This window comes from Eulemur rufifrons, chromosome 7 (genome assembly GCF_041146395.1).
Source record: "Eulemur rufifrons isolate Redbay chromosome 7, OSU_ERuf_1, whole genome shotgun sequence".
Lineage (NCBI taxonomy): Eukaryota > Metazoa > Chordata > Mammalia > Primates > Lemuridae > Eulemur > Eulemur rufifrons.
Window position 1 is genome coordinate 68462203 of NC_090989.1, and position 19407 is coordinate 68481609.

General features: G+C 38.6%; 1 protein-coding gene across 2 annotated transcripts; it reads right to left on the reverse strand.

Moving 5' to 3' along the window:
• Positions 1–570: 570 nt before the first annotated feature.
• On the reverse strand, positions 571–19407 carry DYNLT2B (dynein light chain Tctex-type 2B). Of its 2 annotated transcripts, none has more exons than XM_069472732.1 (5): positions 19194–19407; positions 16438–16571; positions 11312–11381; positions 3985–4048; positions 571–721 (listed from the first exon to the last, which is right to left on the reverse strand). In XM_069472732.1, exons 1-5 carry the CDS (start codon positions 19322–19324, stop codon positions 572–574), a joined length of 549 nt encoding a protein of 182 aa, XP_069328833.1. In that variant the 5' UTR covers positions 19325–19407; the 3' UTR covers position 571. The 2 variants fall into 2 exon arrangements, with proteins under 2 accessions (XP_069328833.1, XP_069328834.1); XM_069472733.1 differs by having other exon boundaries at positions 571–726.

Here is a 19407-nt window from a genome sequence, read left to right on the forward strand (position 1 = left end):
AGCCCAGGAGTTGGAGGTTGCTGTGAGCTAGGCTGACGCCACGGCACTCACTCTAGCCTGGGCAACAGAGTGAGACTCTGTCTCAAAAAAAAAAAAAAAAAAAAAAAAAAAAAAATCTAATGGAATAAATGTAGCTATTAAATTATGCTTCTGAAAATCATAATGCAAATAAAATGACACAAAAACAGCTCATAACATGAGAAAGTGAAAAATCAGGGTACAAAATTGCATACATGATTTTTTTAAAACCTGGCAAATAAAAAAAAACACTGGGAGTTTGAGGTTGCAGTGAGCTATGATGATGCCACTGCACTCTCTCCCAGGGCAACAGACTCTGTCTCAAAAAAAACATTGATAGAAAATACACCAAAATATTTACAATTGATTATGTTTGAACAATTGAAACAGATTTTTTCCTGCTTTTCTTCTCTATTTTTCAAATGTAATGAGAACATACAACAAAATCAAAACATTAAAAATATAAGGCCTAAAGTTATAAACAATTATGTACCTGTAATAATTTTAAAAATAAAATATATATGTATATATAAAGGCCTAAAACACAATAGATTCAGTTGCCAAACTGCCAACTTATCTTTATTTTGTTAAGACATTTAACAATATAAAAAAGTTCAGATTTCTTCATGGTCAGATCTTTTCCCAGCTTTTCAAAAAAATTCAATAGTAGAAACAGCCGAATGCTGCTACAACACAGAATAAACTGTCCTAAAAAATAAAACAGAACACACACATACACACACACACAAAATCCAGAATGTTAGTACTAATAGGGGAATGAGGGGAGCACACCATCCCAAGTCTTTGCCAATTTTCAATTATGAAGACTTTTTCCTTCTTCAAGAATAAGGATTTCCAGAGTATAGCTATAAAGTTGCTTGCCTGAGAGTAATTACAAAATTGCTTGCTAAAAGGTTAGGATAGGTAAAGAATTAGATTTTCTGAATGTAGAAATAAAATGTGACCTAGCGAACTTTAGGTAATGCATATGCATAAAATAATTATTCCCACATTTCCTGATTTATCAGAGAAATAAAATATGAAACATTTTGCGTTTCTGGGAGTAAATGCATTACCCAACCCAAGAAACTATATTATAATCTAAGCTATATTAAACTAAACTTTATCACTGATAATAGGAACAATAGCACCTTGTCATAAATTCTGAATAAGGGAAATGGTCTCTGAGTGTTTATTCTTAATTAATAAAATTTATTTGTATATTTTAGCTCAGAATCTCAAAATGCTTTCCAGAGCCCAGTTAAACTTGTTAAAACATTTCTTAGGTACTTATTACAGGCATTGCACCTGCCTCAACAACTCCTTAACCACCAGCCTCACCTCCAGCCTGGTAATGATGGAAGAAAAACAATTTGAATTCAAGTACCTGATTATTAACCAAAAGCAAAATGCTTTGGTTTAGCCCAGCTCCCTGGCTCCTTGGGTGGATAACACTGAGCTGTGATCTAAAACAGTGCTATTTGTGGTGAAGGACCTGTTTTTGTTTTAATTTCCAGTTCCCCATGGAATATTTTTGTAAAATATAACAAAAATAACTCAAAATGAAAAAAAAAAAAGGAACATACAAAATACAGCCCAAACTTTTTATAATATTGAGGGACATAAAATTACTTTGTCAAATTGCTATAAGTACTCAGTGTATGTACTTATCTCATCATGGAGCTGTAACAAATAGGTCACAGACTGGTACTAGCCTGGGGCCCCTACTTTGAGTGGCACTGTTCTACCTAGAGTTCTCCAGCAGGACCGAGCCCCAGTTATCCACAGCAATTATCTCCTCAATAGCACATGCATTTCCCTCCTCTCCTGGTTCCTCAGCCTGTACTAGTGCTTCCCGGGATCTTCTCCCAAATAAACAAAGTGCTTTAAGCTCTAAAAATGAAACTTAAATAAAAACCTAACTCAACAACCTGGACAAAAGATACAGTAGAATAAGTCAGCAACCTAAACCAGGCTCTCAAAAGTGATTTCTAGCTGCTTCCTCCACTAATCCTGTGTTCTAAAACCCAAACCTGATAATCCTTATTAAAGTAATAACTGACAAAGTTTTTAATTACATTAAATTTATTCATTTGCGTATGACTGGCCCCCATTGAATTATAAGCTCTCTACAAGCAGAAACCATGCCTGTCTTACTCATCATTTTATCCCTAGCCCCTCGGGTACATAAGGTGGCACATAACAGGAGCTCAGAACTATTTGCGGAATGAACAAATTATACCATACTCAGGAAAAGCTGCATTTTTAACTCCAAGAAGCAAAAAAAATCATCACCTCAGCTTCCCCCAAAGAGAGCTGACAACTGAAGATTCACATAGTACTTCCCACTGCCCAGCCCCTGATGCTAGAGTAGCTGAGCATAAAATGAAACTTTGGTAGGACCATAGTATTGCAGAGCTAAGAGGTACCTTAAAATCATCTACAAAAGCAGCTTCAAACCTTGGCATTCAACAGGATCATGTGGGGAACTTTTTAAAAATTCAGATTCACTGATCCATTCTTTGATCAGGATATACTTGAGTAAGGCCCCAGCATCTGTAATTTAAACAAGTTCCCCAAATTACTCTTAGGCAGCCACAGCCAGTTTTGGGGGAAATCTACTAGAGCTTCCTAATGTTACTGATACAATGTGAGAAAAATCCAATGATTTACCTAAAGTCATTCAATTAGAAAGTGACAGAGCCAAAAATGGAACCCCTCTTTCCTAATTTACTCAATCCAGTTTCTTTATTATTATTACTATTTTTAAATTAGTAAAGATGGGGTTTCGCTCTTGCTCAAGCTAGTCTCAAATTCCTGAGCTCAAGCAATCCTCCCACCTCAGCCTCCCAGAGTGCTAGGATTACAAGCATGAACCACTGTGCCTGGCCTCAATCCAGTTTCTGTTCCACTCTATTCTACTTTAACTCTGATTCTACTAATCCATAACCTGGGAGTATATGAATAGAAGATGGGATTATTTCTGGAGCAAGTATAAAATAACAACTTGTGATTAAAATATAGAAAAAATTTGTGCCAGTGACTTACCAATGTTTAAATGTAAGTAACCTCTTCTTAAAGATTATTCTTTACTTTCATTTAGTTTTGAGAAATGGCTTTAGAATAAAGTAATTAATTTTATTACCAAAAGAAAAATCACCTTTGCTCATGGAATCCCCACCATCCAAATTCCTTTTCAGCTTAGCAAAATACGATTTATTCAAATGAACAAGTAATTAAAAACTTTAGTTATTAATTATTACTTTAATAAGGATTATCAGGATTGGGTTTTACAACATAGTGACTTATGGATGAGGTGACTAAAAATAATTTTTAAATAATAATGGTAAATAAATAATACACTATTCCCAAATTCAAACCTGTGAAGACTTATATCATCTGCAAACATACAAGTCTCCTTGCCTATAAGCAGCACACTAGATTTCTGCTTTAGTAACAAAAACTTAACAGTAAAATCATCTCATCCAAAAGAAGTCTAAGACAAATGTCAAAAAACTAAAGTGTTCTTACATCTTAATAAATATTAAGTAATTTGATTTGGAGGCCGGGCGCGGTGGCTCACGCCTGTAATCCTAGCACTCTGGGAGGCCGAGGCGGGTGGATCGCTCAAGGTCAGGAGTTCGAGACCAGCCTGAGCAAGAGCGAGACCCTGTCTCTACTAAAAATAGAAAGAAATTATCTGGCCAACTAAAATATATATAGAAAAAATTAGCCGGGCATGGTGGCGCATGCCTGTAGTCCCAGCTACTCGGGAGGCTGAGGCAGTAGGATTGCTTAAGCTCAGAAGTTTGAGGTTGCTGTGAGCTAGGCTGACGCCACGGCACTCTAGCCTGGGCAACAAAGCGAGACTCTGTCTCAAAAAAAAAAAAAAAAAAAAAAAAGTAATTTGATTTGGAATGCCCACATGTCCTTAGGAAAGATAAAAAGGTTTCCAAATAGACTTACATTCATGAAAACATCGTGAGTGTAGTTGTCAGTGTCAGCATCCCAGAAACATCGAGCAGCCATGCTAAAAAGTCAAAGAACGAAGAATTATCAACAATATAACAAGGATCTGAACTACATATATACCATGAGCAAAAGATTTCCTCAATACGTTCCTATAGATCTGTGCTTCCAAACCTTTTCACAGGTTGGCACACAGAGAAAATCATATTGGTACAGCAGAGTAACTGGGTAAAATTGGAGAGACTAGAGTCAGATGAAGCTTCTTGTAGCTACAGGTGACCAGCTAGGGGCTCTAGCAGCCTCATATCCTGACTGGCTGCCTGACAGCTACAGGGATCAATACCTTGAAGTCTTTGGTACTCTGGGTGGGAAACTCTGAATAGATTATTTCAGCTAAGATATTTGTGTGTGACTTTTAATGAGCTCAATTCCTGTACAATATTAGGAGGAGGAGGAAAGGGTAGAAAGGGCCCAACAAATTATTTAGTCCAGCCCGATAATTTTATAGATTCCCAGAAAAGAAAGGAGCAAATTCTGAACTAGAATTCAGTCTTCTAACTAATTCTAAATCCAGTATTATCTTTACAGGATGCTATGCTACCTCTAAATTCTCAAATTGGCCATTCTCTTCTCTCCAATTCTTAAGAAGAAAATATTAACAATTTCAAAATAAAAGTCAATTAAAAAGTAAAAACAATTTAAATGTGTACTAGGATGAGATTGGTAAATAAAATTATGATATTTCCTGACAAAAAAATTCTATGTAGCCATTAAACTATTAAAGAAATATTTTACAAGCTGGGCATGGTGGCTCAAACTTGTAGTCCCAGCCACTCGGAAGGCTGAGGCAGGAGGATAGCTTGAGCCCAAGAGTTTGAGGCTGTAGTGCACTATAATTGCACCTGTGAAGAGCCACTGTACTCCAGCCTGTGCAACGTAGCAAGACCTCATTTCTTTAAAAAAAAGAAAAAGGGGGCAGGGCTGGATCACTCGAGGTCAGGAGTTCAAGACCAGCCTGAGCAAGAGCGAGACCCCATCTCTACTAAAAATAGAAAGAAATTATATGGAAAACTAAAAATATATATAGAAAAAATTAGCTGGGCATGGTGGCGCATGCCTGTAGTCCCAGCTACTTGGGAGGCTGAGGTAGGAGGATTGCTTAAGCCCAGGAGTTTGAGGTTGCTGTGAGCTAGGCTGACGCCACGGCACTCACTCTAGCCCGGGCAACAAAGCGAGACTCTGTCTCAAAAAAAAAAAAAAATAAAGAGGCCAAGCGCCATGGCTCATGCCTGTAATTGCCATACTTTGGGAAGCCAAATTGGGAGCACTGCTTGAGACCAGGAGTTCAAGACCAGCCTGGGCAACATAAGGAGATCTCGTCTCTACAAAAAAGAAAAAGAAATTACAAATGTTTTACATTTTTATTAAACACATGGACATGATCATTAACATTTATTGAGTGCTTACTTTGTGCCAGGCACTAATCTAGGTGCTTTTATATTTATTAACTCACTTAAATCCTAAAAGGTAGGTACTGCTATTATACCCATTTAATAAATGTGGAAACTGAGCGTCAGAGAAATTGAGTAAAGTGCCCAATTTTAGTTATGAATTGTTACTTTAATAAAGATTATCAGGATTGGGTTTTAGAACATAGTGATTTATGGAGGAAGTGACTAAAAACAATCGAGCAGCCTAGTAAGTATCACAACTAGTAAGTGACAAAGCTTGGCTTTGAACCTAGGCAGTTTAGAACCCACGCTTGCAGAGAAAGACATACCATATTATATTGGTTCTTTTTTTTTTTTTTTTTTTTTTTTTGAGACAGACTCTCACTCTGTTGCCCGGGCTGGAGTGCCGTGGCATCAGCCTAGCTCACAGCAACCTCAAACTCCTGGGCTCAAGCAATCCTTCTGCCTCAGCCTTCCGAGTAGCTGGGACTACAGACATGTGCCACCATGCCCAGCTAATTTTTTCTATAAATATTTTTAGCTGTCCAAATCATTTCTTTCTATTTTTTAGTAGAGACGGGGGTCTAGCTCTTGCTCAGGCTGGTCTCAAACTCCTGACCTCGAGCGATCCTCCCACCTCGGCCTCCCAGAGTGCTAGGATTACAGGTGTGAGCCACCACACCCAGCCTACATTGGTTCATTTTTGAACATTATTTTTGTTTAAGTTTTACTTAGAAGAGTTCCCCTCATGCTAGTATTTTACATATTCTTAAATCAAAAAAGTTCCATCTATTTCCAAACTGCAGCAATAACAATATGAAGTAAAATTAACCTACTTAATTGGTCAATCAACATGTATTTATTTAGCAATCACCATATGCCTAGAAAGATTAAAATCTGGCCATATTCTCAAACAATTCCCAATTTAATTACGTAACAAAATTAACACATTTCAAAAGAATAAGATAATGTACACTTGGTGCTCATTTATAAATTATTGGGATTAAAAGAGATTGTAAAGTCTATCTAGTCTACATATCCAACTTATGCAATATTTGAATTAAATCCATAGAAGTGCTACAGAGAATTTAGAGAGGAAAAAAGCCAAAGACTTTATGAAGGAAGTGGTACTTAAACTGAATAGAACCAAGTGAAGACACAAATATAAAAATGTATTTAACAAACATCTGTTGAGTATCCATTATATATCAGGAAAAATACTAGGTGGAAATGATACAAAGATGCCTAAAACACAATCCTTAACCTTCAAATTGTGGTCTCTTTATACCATTTCCCAATGAAAGGAACCAGGGCTCCTTAGAGAAATGGACAATTCCAGGTCCATGGATGGAAATGTACAAGATAGAGGTGGGACATCTGGATCATTCCAAAAACCTGGGCCAATCTTCCCTGGTGGTCTAGTGGTTAGGATTCGGCGCTCTCTCTCCCAAAAACCTGGGCCACGCCAGGAATAATGCTACGTGTGTGTATATATATAAAATATATATTACACATATAGAAAATACCTATTATATATATATAAATAAAATACACATTACACACACACATATACACAAAGGTGTGTCAAAACAACTTATTAATAGAAGAGGTATGATAGAAGTGATATACAATTGATCTTAGCCAAAAGGCAAGAAGCAATGATAGAACAGTTTGTGGCAGGCTAATGCTCCCACCAAGATCAATAAGAAAACCTGGATAAAATGAATCAGAGAGCTACTAAAGCAAACAGGCCTAGAGGAGCCAAAATTCCAGAAAGGGGAACTCCAGTAGGTAAGCTGATATTTTGCAGCAGATTGTTCCCTAGGGCATTTGCCAATTCTGGACACAGGGATAGAGGCTGCGAATCTGGGCTTTGCTCAGGTACAGGACCAATTATTGAGGGGAAAGAAACCAGCAGGATTGCTGGGGCAATATTAACAGGGCTAGGGAGATAAATTTGGAGTCTGGAGGGAATAAGATCCTTGTAAAAAAGGAGACAGTAGCAATGAGCGTGTCAGATGGTAGGTTTTCTTTTCAAAACGTGCTGAATTCTGAAACTACAGGCAGGAACCTAAAAAGGTAAGTGTGCTGGGTAATATAATGGCCCCCCAAATATGTCTATGTCCTAATCCCCTGCGAATATGTTACATTACATGACAAAAAGGGCTTTGCAGATGTTTGCTTAAGTTAAGGATCTTGAGATAGGGACATTATCCTGGATTATTCAGGTGGGCCCAATGTAATCACAAGGGTCCTTACAAAAGAAAGAGGGAGGCGGGAAAGTCAGAGAGAGAGATCTGAAGATGCTATATGATGATGGATTTGAAAATGGAGGAAGGGTTTATGAACTAAGGAATACAGGCAGCCTCTAGCTGGAACAGGCAAGGGAATGGATTTTCTCTTAGAGTCTCCAGAAGAAATGCAGCCCTGATGACACCTTGATTTTAGTTCAATGAAACCCATTTTGGATTTCTGATCTTTAGAACTATAAAATAATATATTTGTGCTGTTTTAAGCACTGGGCTTGTGATAATTTGTTACAGTAGCAACAGGAAACTAATACACTAAGGAAAAAGCTTATGAAATGAAGGACAAAGTTTTATGGTAAGGAGACAAGGACTAAAAGTCAGTACCTGTTGGGGGTGGAGGGCCAATGAACACTCAAGGTTCTTGTTTGAAAGACTTGGAAGGCTACAATTAAGAAAGAAGGTGTGCATTCTGGAACTGGGGGCAAAAAGAAAAAGAAAGAAGGGTGAACTTAAGATAGAGCCTTATAAAAACTGCAACCCAATCCCAATTCAGCTCAGTACCTGACTGGATTAAGGTAAGCAGCCCATACTCTACCTGTACAGCAGAAGAGAGAGTTAAACCCTTTGTGGAAGAAAATAATATCAGCTGGAGGTCTATAATTTTTTTAACACAATGTCCAGGATTCAAACTAGGCATACCTCTATCTGTGCATAGGGACTAAAAGAGAAACAAAAAGGAAAAAAAAAAAAACAACTAGGCATACCAAGAGATAGAGCCATATAAATGATTATCAAGGAAAAAAAAATCAATGAAAACAGACTCATACATGATACAGACACTACAGAAAGCAGCCAATGACTTTATAATAAATACTATGACAAAAATGTAAAAAGAGAGAAGAGAGGAAAAATAGAAGCATAGATGAAAGGATAAAAATCTTCACAAGTGAAGTATCCCAAGAATGGAAAAACAAGCATCACATGTACTCACCAGAAAATTGGTTTCCCTGATCATCACCTAAATACAAATCTGGGAATGACACCAATTGGACATCAGACTGAGGTGGGAGGTGGGGGAGGGGATGGGGGTATGCCTACACGACGAGTGCATTCCACACCGTTTGGGGAGTGGTAACACTTGAAGGTGCTGACTCGGGAAAGGGGGGGTGGGGAAAAAAATATGAAACTATTGTTTTTAACTTGCACTGTTCACTTAATAATTTATCATGAATATTTCCCATATTATTTCATATCATTGTACAAGAAATAATGTATACATTATGAGGACATACTGTATCTAACAAGATATACTGTTAGACTCTTTGATTCTGTAAAACTAAATTGAAAAAATATATATATATAAAAAAAAAAAAAAAATCTTCACTAGAGAATTAAAATCTACAAAAAATAATTAAATGGAAATTCTAAAACTGAAAAATATAATAACGGAAATTAAGAACTCATCAGATGGGTTTAAGGTACAGGACCTTAAATAGAAAAATATACAAATTGAAGCAGAGAGAGGAAAAAGAAAAATTCAAAAAAGAGCATAAGAGGCCAGCTGCGGTGGCTCACGCCTGTAATCTTAACACTCTGGGAGGCCAAGGTGGAAGGATGGCTTGAGGCCAGAGTTTGAGACCAGCCTAAGCAAGAGCAAGACCTGTCTCTACAAAAAAATAGAAAAATTAGCCGGGTGTGGTGGCATGTGCCTGTAGTCCCAGCTACTTGGAAGGCTAAGGCAAGAGGATCACTTGAGCCCAGGAGTTTGAGGTTGCTGTGAGCTAGGCTGATGCTATGGCACTCTAGCCCAGGCAACAGAGGGAGACCCTGTCTCTAAAAAAATTAAAAATAAAAAAAGGACTGACAATATTTTAGAGGTGATAATGATATTTTATTATGTTAAAAAGTGGTATTATCTTTTAGAGATAAATACTGTTGTATTCACAGATGAAATGGATGATGACTAGAATTTCAAAATAATCTGGTGGGGGCAAGGAGAATAAGTGGGGGGTATAAAAAAAATAACATCAATATGTATTGATAACTATTGAAGCTAAGTAATAGAAGTATAGGAGTTGTTTAGTACATGCACTTTTGCATATATTTGAAATTTTAGATGATAAAAGTTTTTATAGCAGGGGAGGGGAGGCCCTTTTACGCCATACTTTAGAGTCTGGCCTGATCACTTTTAAAAAGCCAATCATAACCAGTTTAAGGAATTTATATTTGACAGGGTTTAAAATAAACTCTGTTGAGTTTATGGAAAGAAAGAGAGGTGTATCTCAGAAAGATTTGCCTGGTACATAAAATGAACTGTAGAAAAGAGAGATCAGAGTCAGGAAGTGCTGCTAAGGGGCTGCTAAGTAATCCCAGCAGCCAGACTGCAGTGTAGGCAATGAGAGAGAGAAATGACTAAATAAGATAAAAGATGACTCCAAGGATTTAAGCCTGAGTCAATGGAACCTTGGTAATTTTGTGAGAGATAGGGAAATTAAAATGATAAACTGACTTAAGGATGGAGAGGGAAAAGAAATCAGAAACTCTTCTAGAACATGTTGAATTCAAGATGACAAAATAATAAAGTATTTATTTCTAAGTCTCTTTGTGGTGAAGCAATCTCCTAAAGCCTTTTGGCCAAGTGGTAGAGGGCACTGTGGTAAAGAATACTGTGCTAGGAGTCAGGAGACTGGGCTCTATTAGTGACCCTGACATCAGCCAGGTATATAATTTTGGGCAAATCATGCTAAACCTCAGAAGTGTCATCTATAAAATAAGGGAATTGAACACTAGGAAATATTTATAATGCCTTCCAGATATAACATTCTATAGTGAAAATTCTTGATAATATCTACCAGGTATTTTTTAAATTCATTCAACAAATACTTCAGTACTTTCTTACAAAATACTGTACTAGGCACTGTTTACAAAGGGAGGTGGAGGATCAACACTTGGGCATCAGAAAAAACAGGAAAGACAGATTTTGAACTCACCAATACAGGAATGATAGTTCAAGGTCATGGGAATAAATGAACTCATTGAAAAAGTACCGAGAAGAGCAGAAGAACAAGAACCCAGCCTTAAAGAAAGCTCACAGCTAGGGATGCAGGGGAGAAAGAGAAGCCAGTGAATGAAAGACAGTAAGCAGTCAGAAAAACAAGTTAGATAACTGACATCAGGGCCAAAAAAAACAATGAATTTTAAGAAACAGATGCCAAGGCCAAGAACAAGAGCTAAGAAAGGGCTATTAGATTTGCTAATAAGGAAGTCTCAAACAACTCTAAAGAAATTGATTGAGGAGAGTGAAAGGACCAAAACCTGGGCAACGAGAATCAGGAAGAAACATACATACATAATCCCACATTTGTCTATGGAAGTATATATACATAAACCCTAAAAGACTTATTAGCCTACAGAGACTATGAAAAATGAGTTATTCTAAGGAGCTCACCAGACTGTTAACCTTACTATTCAGTACCAGGATCTCTTCAGTTCACAGCTGGATTTTGGTATACTGTCCTCTCCTCTCACTCTTGCAAAGACACGCCTTACTGAACTGTCAAGAGGACAAATATCTCATTGGAAACACAGCTGAATAAAAACAGGAAGGAAAAACCAACTACTCACAATACTCCTTCACCTCTTTGTTCTCCAATCACTACTTGCACCACCATTTTATATCGGTCAAATCCCATTTCTAGAAAGAAAAAATAAGAAAGTTATCCATAAGCAAACATGTAGTAACATTACCTATTAAGGGCAAATTTGCCCAGAAATGGACGTAAGTATTCAATCCACAAGTACTTAATGAGTATGACTGTAAGCTTGGGAGTCAGAGAGAGATGAAGACAGATTCTAACTGTAAACTTACCTACTATATAAATTTAGGCAAGTTATTTAACTTTTCAGTTAAAGTCTCCCTCATCTGTTAAATGCGAATATCATTATCTACCTCCTGGGCTTGTTGTAGGTTAGATAAGATATAGTAAAACATAAAACATCTAGAACAATGCTGATACATGGTAGTCTCTCAATAAACCTTAGCTTCCTTCCTTTTTCCCCTACTCTAAGTAAGGTACTGAGCTAGGGGCCTCAAGATGCAGAGATAAATAAGATACTCTTCCTGTCTTAAAGAACTCATAGTAGTAAAGAACTCAAAGACAAACAGAAAAATGAAATGAAAATGCAATATATTTATTCAAGGAGTGGCATGGACAAGGTACATCAGGGGCACAGAGCTGGGGGCTCCTCCCTTTGTTTGAGAAGTGATAAGCAATGATGGGAAAAGACTTCTTGGAGGATGTGATAGATAAATGAGCTGTGTCTTCAAGAACAAGTGAGAATTTACCAGGTCAAATATGTCTTTCCATTTCATAAATAGGGAATAGCATGTGCAAAAGCATGAGAGCATGGGATCTTTAGGAAAGTGTAAGCTGTTCAGTAAGGTAGAAAAGAAAAAAAAAACATAAGATTCCAGAGTATACTGAGGTGACCCAGCACAATTCAGCTGCTTGCCCCAGAAGCCATACTGCTAAGGCAGCAAAATCCTGAAAATGCTCACTAACACCAAATCTGGAAAGAAGAAAGATGAATAGACATCTTTATCTTCCTACTTTTCTGATCAGGGAATAAAAAAATAGTGGAAAAAGTAAAAAAAAAAAAAAAGAAAAGAAAGTGAAATGGGCAAAGTTGAAACCGAACCAATTTTCCTTGATGAAAGTAAAGGTTCCAGGATTATACAGTAAATTGGGCAAACAATCCGAAGGCTATAGGTAACCTCCTGTGTAGAATATGTACTCTACTTCAGGATATTAAACAAAATCTTAGAAGAAAGAGTCCTAGTGATTTTTTTTTTTTTGGAACACCACTACCAGGTGACCAAGTTATTATTTTCAATTTTATTTCACTTGCCATCCAACAATCCAAGTTATTTTTAAAAAACATTGTACTCAGCTCAGATGAGCTTCCTCCTTTAATTAATCCCTAATACTATAGAAATGTGGCAGCTGGGCGCGGTGGCTCACGCCTGTAATCCTAGCACTCTGGGAGGCCGAGGCGGGTGGATCGCTCGAGGTCAGGAGTTGGAGACCAGCCTGAGCAAGAGTGAAACCCCGTCTCTACTAAAAATAGAAAGAAATTATATGGACAACTAAAATATATATATACAAAAAAATTAGCCGGGCATGGTGGCGCATGCCTGTAGTCCCAGCTACTCGGGAGGCTGAAGCAGTAGGATTGCTTAAGCCCAGGAGTTTGAGGTTGCTGTGAGCTAGGCTGACGCCACGGCACTCACTCTAGCCCAGGCAACAGAGTGAGACTCTGTCTCCAAAAAAAAGAAAAAAAGAAATGTGGCTAGAACATTAAATACCCAGCCCTGAGGGAAAAATAAAATAATATCAGATACTGTGGGAGGAACACTTAAAAAAAAAAAATCACCCACACCATATCAGAGCAATTATGATAAATGAGCAGAGCAAGATGAAAAGAAGTTGAATGGAAACATGCAAAGAAGCAATAGCAAAAACAAACAAAAGAATAACAAGAAAGAAAGAAACATACTATGTAAAAGAAAAAAAATTCAACCTAAGAAATAATACAAATCAAGGAAACGAGCAATTCCTCACAATTGATTCATGATACAAAACAATATAAGCTTATAAATTCAATAAAATAAGAATTCAATCAAGTTATAAAGCAATAGAAAGAGATGACAAGGATGATTACAGCCTTAGGAAACATAATGAATACCCACACAATATCACTGCATAACTAATAAAATCAAAATGGCAAGAGACAGGACACAAATGAAAAGTGAACTACTGGCTTAAAGTCACAAGTAAATGTCAATAAGGGGCTGGGTGTGGTGGCTCATGCCTATAATCCTAGCACTCTGGGAGGCCAAGGTGGGAGGATAGCTTGAGGTCAGGAGTTCAAGACCAGCCTCAGCAAAAGCAAGACCCCTGTCTCTACTAAAAAAATAGAAAGAATCAGCCAGGTAACTAAAAATAGAAAAAATTAGCTGGGCTTGGTGGCAGACACCTGTAGTCCCAGCTACTTGGGAGGCTGAGACAGGAGGATCCCTTGAGCCCAAGAGCTTGAGGTTGCTGTGAGCTAGGCTGACGCCACAGCACTCTAGCCCGGGCAACAGAGTGAGACTCTATCAAAAAAAAAAAAAAAAAAGTCAATAAGGAAGGAATTATGGCAGAGAAAAGCTAATAGATACTAATAGATGATTCAATATAACAATATTTGGTGCCCTGAAGAAAAGAATCTAACAAATGGAAGAGGACATGTAGTCAGAGATATAAGAAAATTTCCCTGATATGGAGGAAAAAAATCTACAGATTGAAAGCTATAAAATGCTGAATACCATGCCAGACCCTAGAAAAGCTACTGAACATATAGGGTTAAAGTTAGGATTCTTTCAGCAGAGAACATCAGATTTCTCCACAGTTAACATTCAGTGCCATAAGAAAATGAAGCAAAGTACGCAAGATTCAAGAAAATAAATTATTACCTCAAAAATATTATAGTCAGGCCGGGCGCGGTGGCTCACGCCTGTAATCCTAGCACTCTGGGAGGCCGAGGTGGGCGGATCGTTTGAGCTCAGGAGTTCGAGACCAGCCTGAGCAAGAGCGAGACCCCATCTCTACTAAAAATAGAAAGAAATTATATGGACAGCTAAAAATATATATAGAAAAAATTAGCCGGGCATAGTGGCGCATGCCTGTAGTCCCAGCCACTCGGGAGGCTGAGACAGGAGGATCCCTTGAGCTCAGGAGTTTGAGGTTGCTGTGAGCTAGGCTGATGCCACGGCACTCACTCTAGCCTGGGCAACAGAGAGAGACTCTGTCTCAAAAAAAAAAAAAAAAAAAATATTATAGTCATCAAAAGTATAGTCTACCTTAACAGCAAAAGGCATACATTCTCAAACATGAACAAACCCAGGGAATACAGCATTTACGAGTCCTTCCTAAAAGAAACTTGTAACAAAATCTCATCATATAAGGGCTGAACCAAAATAAAGAACTCAGCAATGGAAACAATATGGTAACAGCACTAAATAGTGGGCAGCAATCCCTTAAGTATCAAATGAATGTAATATGACTAACAGAAATAGGTCTTGTAATCCTAGCACTCTGGGAGGCCGAGGCGGGTGGATTGCTCAAGGTCAGGAGTTCGAGACCAGCCTGAGCGAGACCCCGTCTCTACTAAAAATAGAAAGACATTATATGGACACCTAAAAATCTATATAGAAAAAATTAGCCGGGCATAGTGGCGCATGCCTGTAGTCCCAGCTACTCGGGAGGCTGAGGCAGTAGGATCGCTTAAGCCCAGGAGTTTGAGGTTGCTGTGAGCTAAGCTGACGCCACGGCACTCACTCTAGCCTGGGCAACAAAGTGAGACTCTGTCTCAACAAAAAAAAAAAAAAAAAAAGAAATAGGTCTATAGTATCCCATTATTATTATTTATACGCACACACACAGAAAAGAGGTTTGCTATGATAGTCATCTAATATTAATGATTATTTGTGGGTAATAGCTTTTGGGGTGGTTTTCCCATTTAAAATAATTTTATTTTTCCATAGTGTTTAAATTTTTATAATGAGTTTATATCTTTTTTATGATAATTTTAACAGTGAATTTTCATCAAAAAGTCTAAATATTAAAATGCTAATATACTAACAGTTAATTCTGGGTGATAGAAATACATATAATTGCTATTTTCTTCTTTATACTTTTTGATATTATTTAATTTTTAAAAATTAAAACAAATTCCAAACAAAAAGAAAATATACCAAAATATTAAACAGTAACTACCTTTGTATGATATAATTTTAGATAATTAAATTTTATGTATACTTTTATATATTTCCAGATTTATAACAATAAGCATGTATTACTTTTACAAAGACATTCCTTCCCTCCAAAAACTAGTATCTTTTAAAAAGGGAAGATAGAAATAAAGAACTTTTCAGATGATATAGTTGTTTTTCTTTTTCTAGATACAGGGTCTTGCTCTGTGGCCCAGGCTGGAGTACAGCGGCACGATCATAGCTCACTGCAGCCTTGAACTCTTGGGCTCAAGTGATCCTCCTGAGTAGCTGGGGGCACGCCCAGCTAATTTTTTTTGTTTTTTGTAGAGACGAGGTCTCACTATGTTGCCCAGGCTGGTTTCCAACTCCTGGCCTCAAGCCATCATCCTACCTTGGCCTCCCAAAGCTCTGGGATTACAGGTATGAGCCACTGCACCCAGCCTGTATAACATTATTAACAAAAATGAGAGACAGAGAGACGAAGAGAACAGGGTAGGAAAAGCACAAAGTATGCTCTGCAGATGTAGTTTGGCAGGAATGGAGTTGAATAAGGTGAGTAGTTAAGGATTCAGCTGGAGAGGTGGACTGAGGACAGAATGTGAGAGTACTGCAAGGAACTGATAGGTTGGTGGAAAAAACAACCAAGAATTATGGGGGAAGGAACCCCTGTACTTCTGACCTTTCTGAATAGTCGAATTTCTTGGACAGTGGTTCCCTACAATGTTTTATATCACATCCTTACTCTTTCCTACCATCTGCAAAAAACTTATGTGAGTAAAAGTCACCAAATAATTATAGAAGACTAGTAATTGAAGAGAAATTTGTCTTTAATAAAATCCACAGCTTAAGTTCCTTGTTTAAAGAGAAGGTAGGGGACAAGTGGGTAAATCTAAGTGTTTGAAGGGAATAAGTCATTTCCAGTTATCACCATGATTACCTTTTAATTTATCTTTAATGTTTTCCGATAGACGTTTTGTGAGCTGAGGCATTTCTTCTGGAGAATATTCGGCATTTGCCAGTTCCTCCTTGAGCACAGCATGGATACACTCTTTAACAACAGACGGTCTGAACCTAAATGAAACAGTTTTAGAACATCTCATTGGTAACTCCAAAACCCCAACTTACTTTCACACATGAACTTCCCCCAGCTTTTTTTCATTAGTAGCATTTAATCCTTCTTTTTCATATTTTTATTATAAAAATGATATAAACAAATTAAGGAGGTCAGTCATATTCCAAATTTATATGTACAGCCTGGACCTCTCCTGAACTTCAGATCAGATTACAGGCATGAGCCACTGCACCCAGCCTGTATAACATTATTAACAAAAACGAGAGACAGAGAGACGAAGAGAACAGGGTAGGAAAAGCACAAAGTATGCTCTGCAGATGTAGTTTGGCAGGAATGGAGAGTAAGGTAAGTAGTTATACACTATTACTTTTACAAATATATTCCATGTGGATATTTAACAGGAAACTCAAATTTAATGCATCCAACACTGAGTTTCTGATATTCTCCTCTCCTCCAAACTAGGTCCTCCTACAGTCTTCCCCATCACAGTCAATGCTAACTCCACTCTTCCAGTAGCTCAAGCCAAAAACCTTGGTGTCAGTTTTGTTGCCTCTCTCTCGCAGCTCACATCCATTCATGAGCAAATCTTATCTCTTCTACCTTCAAAATAATATAAAATTTAATCACTCTCACCACCCTACCACGACCATCTTGCTCCAAGCTACCATTACCTCTTGGCTGGATTACAAGGGCCTGACAAGCCTCTGTCTGCCTATGCTCCTACATCCTGTTCTCACCCAGCAACTAGACTAATCCTGTTCAAATATATGTCCAATCATGACACTCTATTCCAAATACCCCAAATATATCCCACCCCACTCAGAGTGAAGGCCAGCATCCTCACTGTGACTGGTAAAATCCCATATGATCTACATTGCCAAACTCTCAGATCTTGTTTTGTTTTCCCCCTAGTTCTACACTCAGACCACACTGGCTTTCCCTAGTCTTTGACCACACCAAGCATGCAAACCTTAGTGCCTCTGCACTTGCTGTTATCTCTGCCTGAATTTCAATTCTTCCTTTCCTATATAGGCTTGGCTAGCTCCCTTATTTCTTTGTCTTTATTCAGAAGTCACCTTCCTTAGGCATAGACTCTAAAACACCCTCCTACCACATCACTTCATAACGCCCTTCCTGGCACTTGTTATTATACTATCTTATACACCATATACTTCACTCATGTATTTCTCTTGTTCAGTTGTCCTTTAACCCTGCCAGAAGTAAGCTCCATGAGGGTAGGAATTTTTGCATGTTGTGTTCACTGTTATATCCCTATTTCCTATAACAATGCTCAGCACATAATAGACACTCAATAAAATTTTTTTAAGTAATGGATTATTGAGTTGGTTTAGATACAGACAAGGAAAAAAGTCTCTAATTTCACCACCCTAACAATACCATTAGCATTTTGGTTGAACTTACCATATATTACAACACTCAGTTCCTCTTCTGAGCTGTGTATTCTATCAGTTGATTTGTCTATCATGTACCAGGTTACCAGAATGTTTCTAGTTTTGAGCTTGTAATGTGTTTAAATATTTATTTGGTAGTACTAATGGCCCCTCATAACTTTCCCCCCTTCTCATTACTTTTTAATAGTATTTTCTTTGCCCTCTTGCCCACTTATTCTTACAGTTTAACTTTAGAATTATTGCCAAATTTCCAAGTTTTAATCTGTTCAAAATATGGTCTTCCTATTAACAAATATATTTGACTCTTTTAAGCCTTTTCAATCCTCAGTAAAATGTTAAAGTTTTGTTCAAACAAATCACACGTAACCTCACAAGATTATTCCTACATAAATTTGTTGTTAATCTTATTCTGCATTGTTTTATAACAGAAACACGGCTGAAGGGCATTCTGTGCATTTAGAACCTTTTACCAAGATAACTGAACACACCTTCTTCTGTGTCCATTTTACCCACAGGAAAACTCCTGTATGAAATTTTTCACAACATAACCAAAGTTCCTGGTTTCCAGGGCTTGCCAAGCATCACATTCAGCATTCTGGTTTCAAACAACAAAGGGGGGACCTGGGAAATCTTTTTTTCTTGTGAAGACAAAGTTAGTGATGTCTTAATTCCAGCAAGGAATCGGAGTGGCAGTCTAGAGGCCTCAGGATACTACCTGGGTAGGACTTTGCTTACATACAAGTCCCCTGCCAGGAGTATGCACATTGTGGCACACGTGTGCACACGGTAATCCTCGAATCATGGCTAAATGGCATTCGATGCAAGTCGCTTGTTTTCTGGCTCCCTATTCCGTCTACCTCCTTTCCCCTGTGCGCACAACCTAGGTTTCCCAGAGCCAGGCATTCTCCCCGCGTCAGCCTACGGCGCCCAACAGCAGGTCCGCTCCTCTGCTACCCTCTGCAGCCGGAAAGGAGTCGGGACGAGGGAGCACCGCCGTCCCTCTGGCCGCTCCGGCCCGCCCCTCGGGGCCGACCCTGCCCCTGCGGCCCCAGCCCGTCCCGCTCCGGCCCGCCCCTCAGGGCCGACCCTCCCCCTGCGGCCCCAGCCCGTCCCGCACGCGCTCCTTCCCCGCGTCCGGGCTCCCAGGCGAGCGTTGCCCGCCCGACCAGGCTCTCGAGGTTGCCCCACCACATCCAGTCCGCTACCCGCCTTTGCTGGAAAACGGGCCGCAGAATGTAAGTGTTGTCGGGCTCTCCTAAGTTCTTCTCAGTCTCAGGCACCTCGTTGCCAGTAGAGACAGATGTGCCCGCAAAAAGGGAGACGCCGGCAGACGTGGCCATGGCCAGGGCTTCTTGGCCTGGGCGTTATCTCGCGATGAGGGCCCGGCGGGTGAAGCTGTGGCACAGAGCTGGGAAACCGTCCC

What these genes read in the sequence shown, in the direction of transcription:
- DYNLT2B (XM_069472732.1), bottom strand. Translation starts at nt 19,324, where the DNA reads ATGGCCACGTCTGCCGGCGTCTCCCTTTTTGCGGGCACATCTGTCTCT. An exon ending in CATTAAAGATAAATTAAAAG is followed by an intron (nt 11,382 to 16,437) that starts GTAATCATGGTG and finishes TTTTCTTTCTAG; the next exon opens with AAATGGGATTTGACCGATAT. An exon ending in CAAAGAGGTGAAGGAGTATT is followed by an intron (nt 4,049 to 11,311) that starts GTGAGTAGTTGG and finishes TTGACTTTTTAG; the next exon opens with CATGGCTGCTCGATGTTTCT.